This window comes from Gavialis gangeticus, unplaced genomic scaffold, assembly GCF_001723915.1.
Source record: "Gavialis gangeticus isolate Ggan-Ray unplaced genomic scaffold, GavGan_comp1, whole genome shotgun sequence".
Classification (NCBI taxonomy): Eukaryota; Metazoa; Chordata; order Crocodylia; family Gavialidae; genus Gavialis; species Gavialis gangeticus.
Window position 1 is genome coordinate 132544594 of NW_017729022.1, and position 795 is coordinate 132545388.

General features: G+C 55.3%; 1 protein-coding gene across 1 annotated transcript in view; it reads left to right on the forward strand.

Moving 5' to 3' along the window:
* Nucleotides 1-795, forward strand: part of CRLS1 (cardiolipin synthase 1) — a 7694-nt gene continuing 6899 nt past the window's right edge. The window contains exon 1 of the mRNA XM_019515883.1: nt 1-15. Within this exon, the coding sequence (XP_019371428.1) occupies nt 1-15 (15 nt within the window). The remainder of the gene's footprint in view (nt 16-795) is intronic.

The following is a 795-nucleotide window of genomic DNA, read 5'->3' on the forward strand; positions in this document are numbered from 1 at the left end:
ATGGGGGGACAAGAGGTAAGCAAGAAGGAAAAATCTTTTAAACCTCTTTAACAGCAAGCACAGCTACAGGAGATGCTAAATCCACAATAGCCTAGTTCTGTGCATTTGCGCATCCTGCAAAAAGCGTGCTAACGTATAGTAGATTTAGTCTAATGCATGTTAAACATCACAAAAAAGGTGCATCTGCACTAATGTGCCGTAGCAGTCATTGCGGTGCGTTAAGTTAGCACCTAGTACAGGTACTAAACTTAGTGTGCCATAAACCCCAGGTGTCTTTCCTGCCTAGACGCGATGGTCCCGCGAGGTCCCTTCCAGCCCCGTACCATCTATGCATCCCAGTGCAGTAATGAACGCGTAGATGCGCCCAGCGGATCTGAAAAGGTTGCTTAATTGAGACGTGTTGCCATGTCCAGCTTGTGTGCTGAAAGATGACAAATCAGTTGCAGGGCTTTCACTTCTTTTTATTCCCTTGTTCCTTTCTGGTGCAGAAGCTAAACCTTCCTGCGCCAGCCCGCACTAGGAAGGGATCGCCCTTCTGAAGGCGGGGCTCCTCTCCGGGAGCGCTGTGCTCCCCAAGCTCCGAGGACCGCGGGCGAACGGACAGCCAATCACCGCCCGCGTTCCGCGGCGGGGCGGGGCCGCACAGGGTGCATGCGCATTTAAGACGGGCGGGGTGGGGCTGGGGGCTCGAAGGGTGAGTGGTTATCGTAAAGTCGACCCCGAGCTGTCGTGAAGTGTCGCACGCGCCCCCACCTGGCGCATGGGGCCCTGGGCCGAGCCATGGGGAAGCCGCCC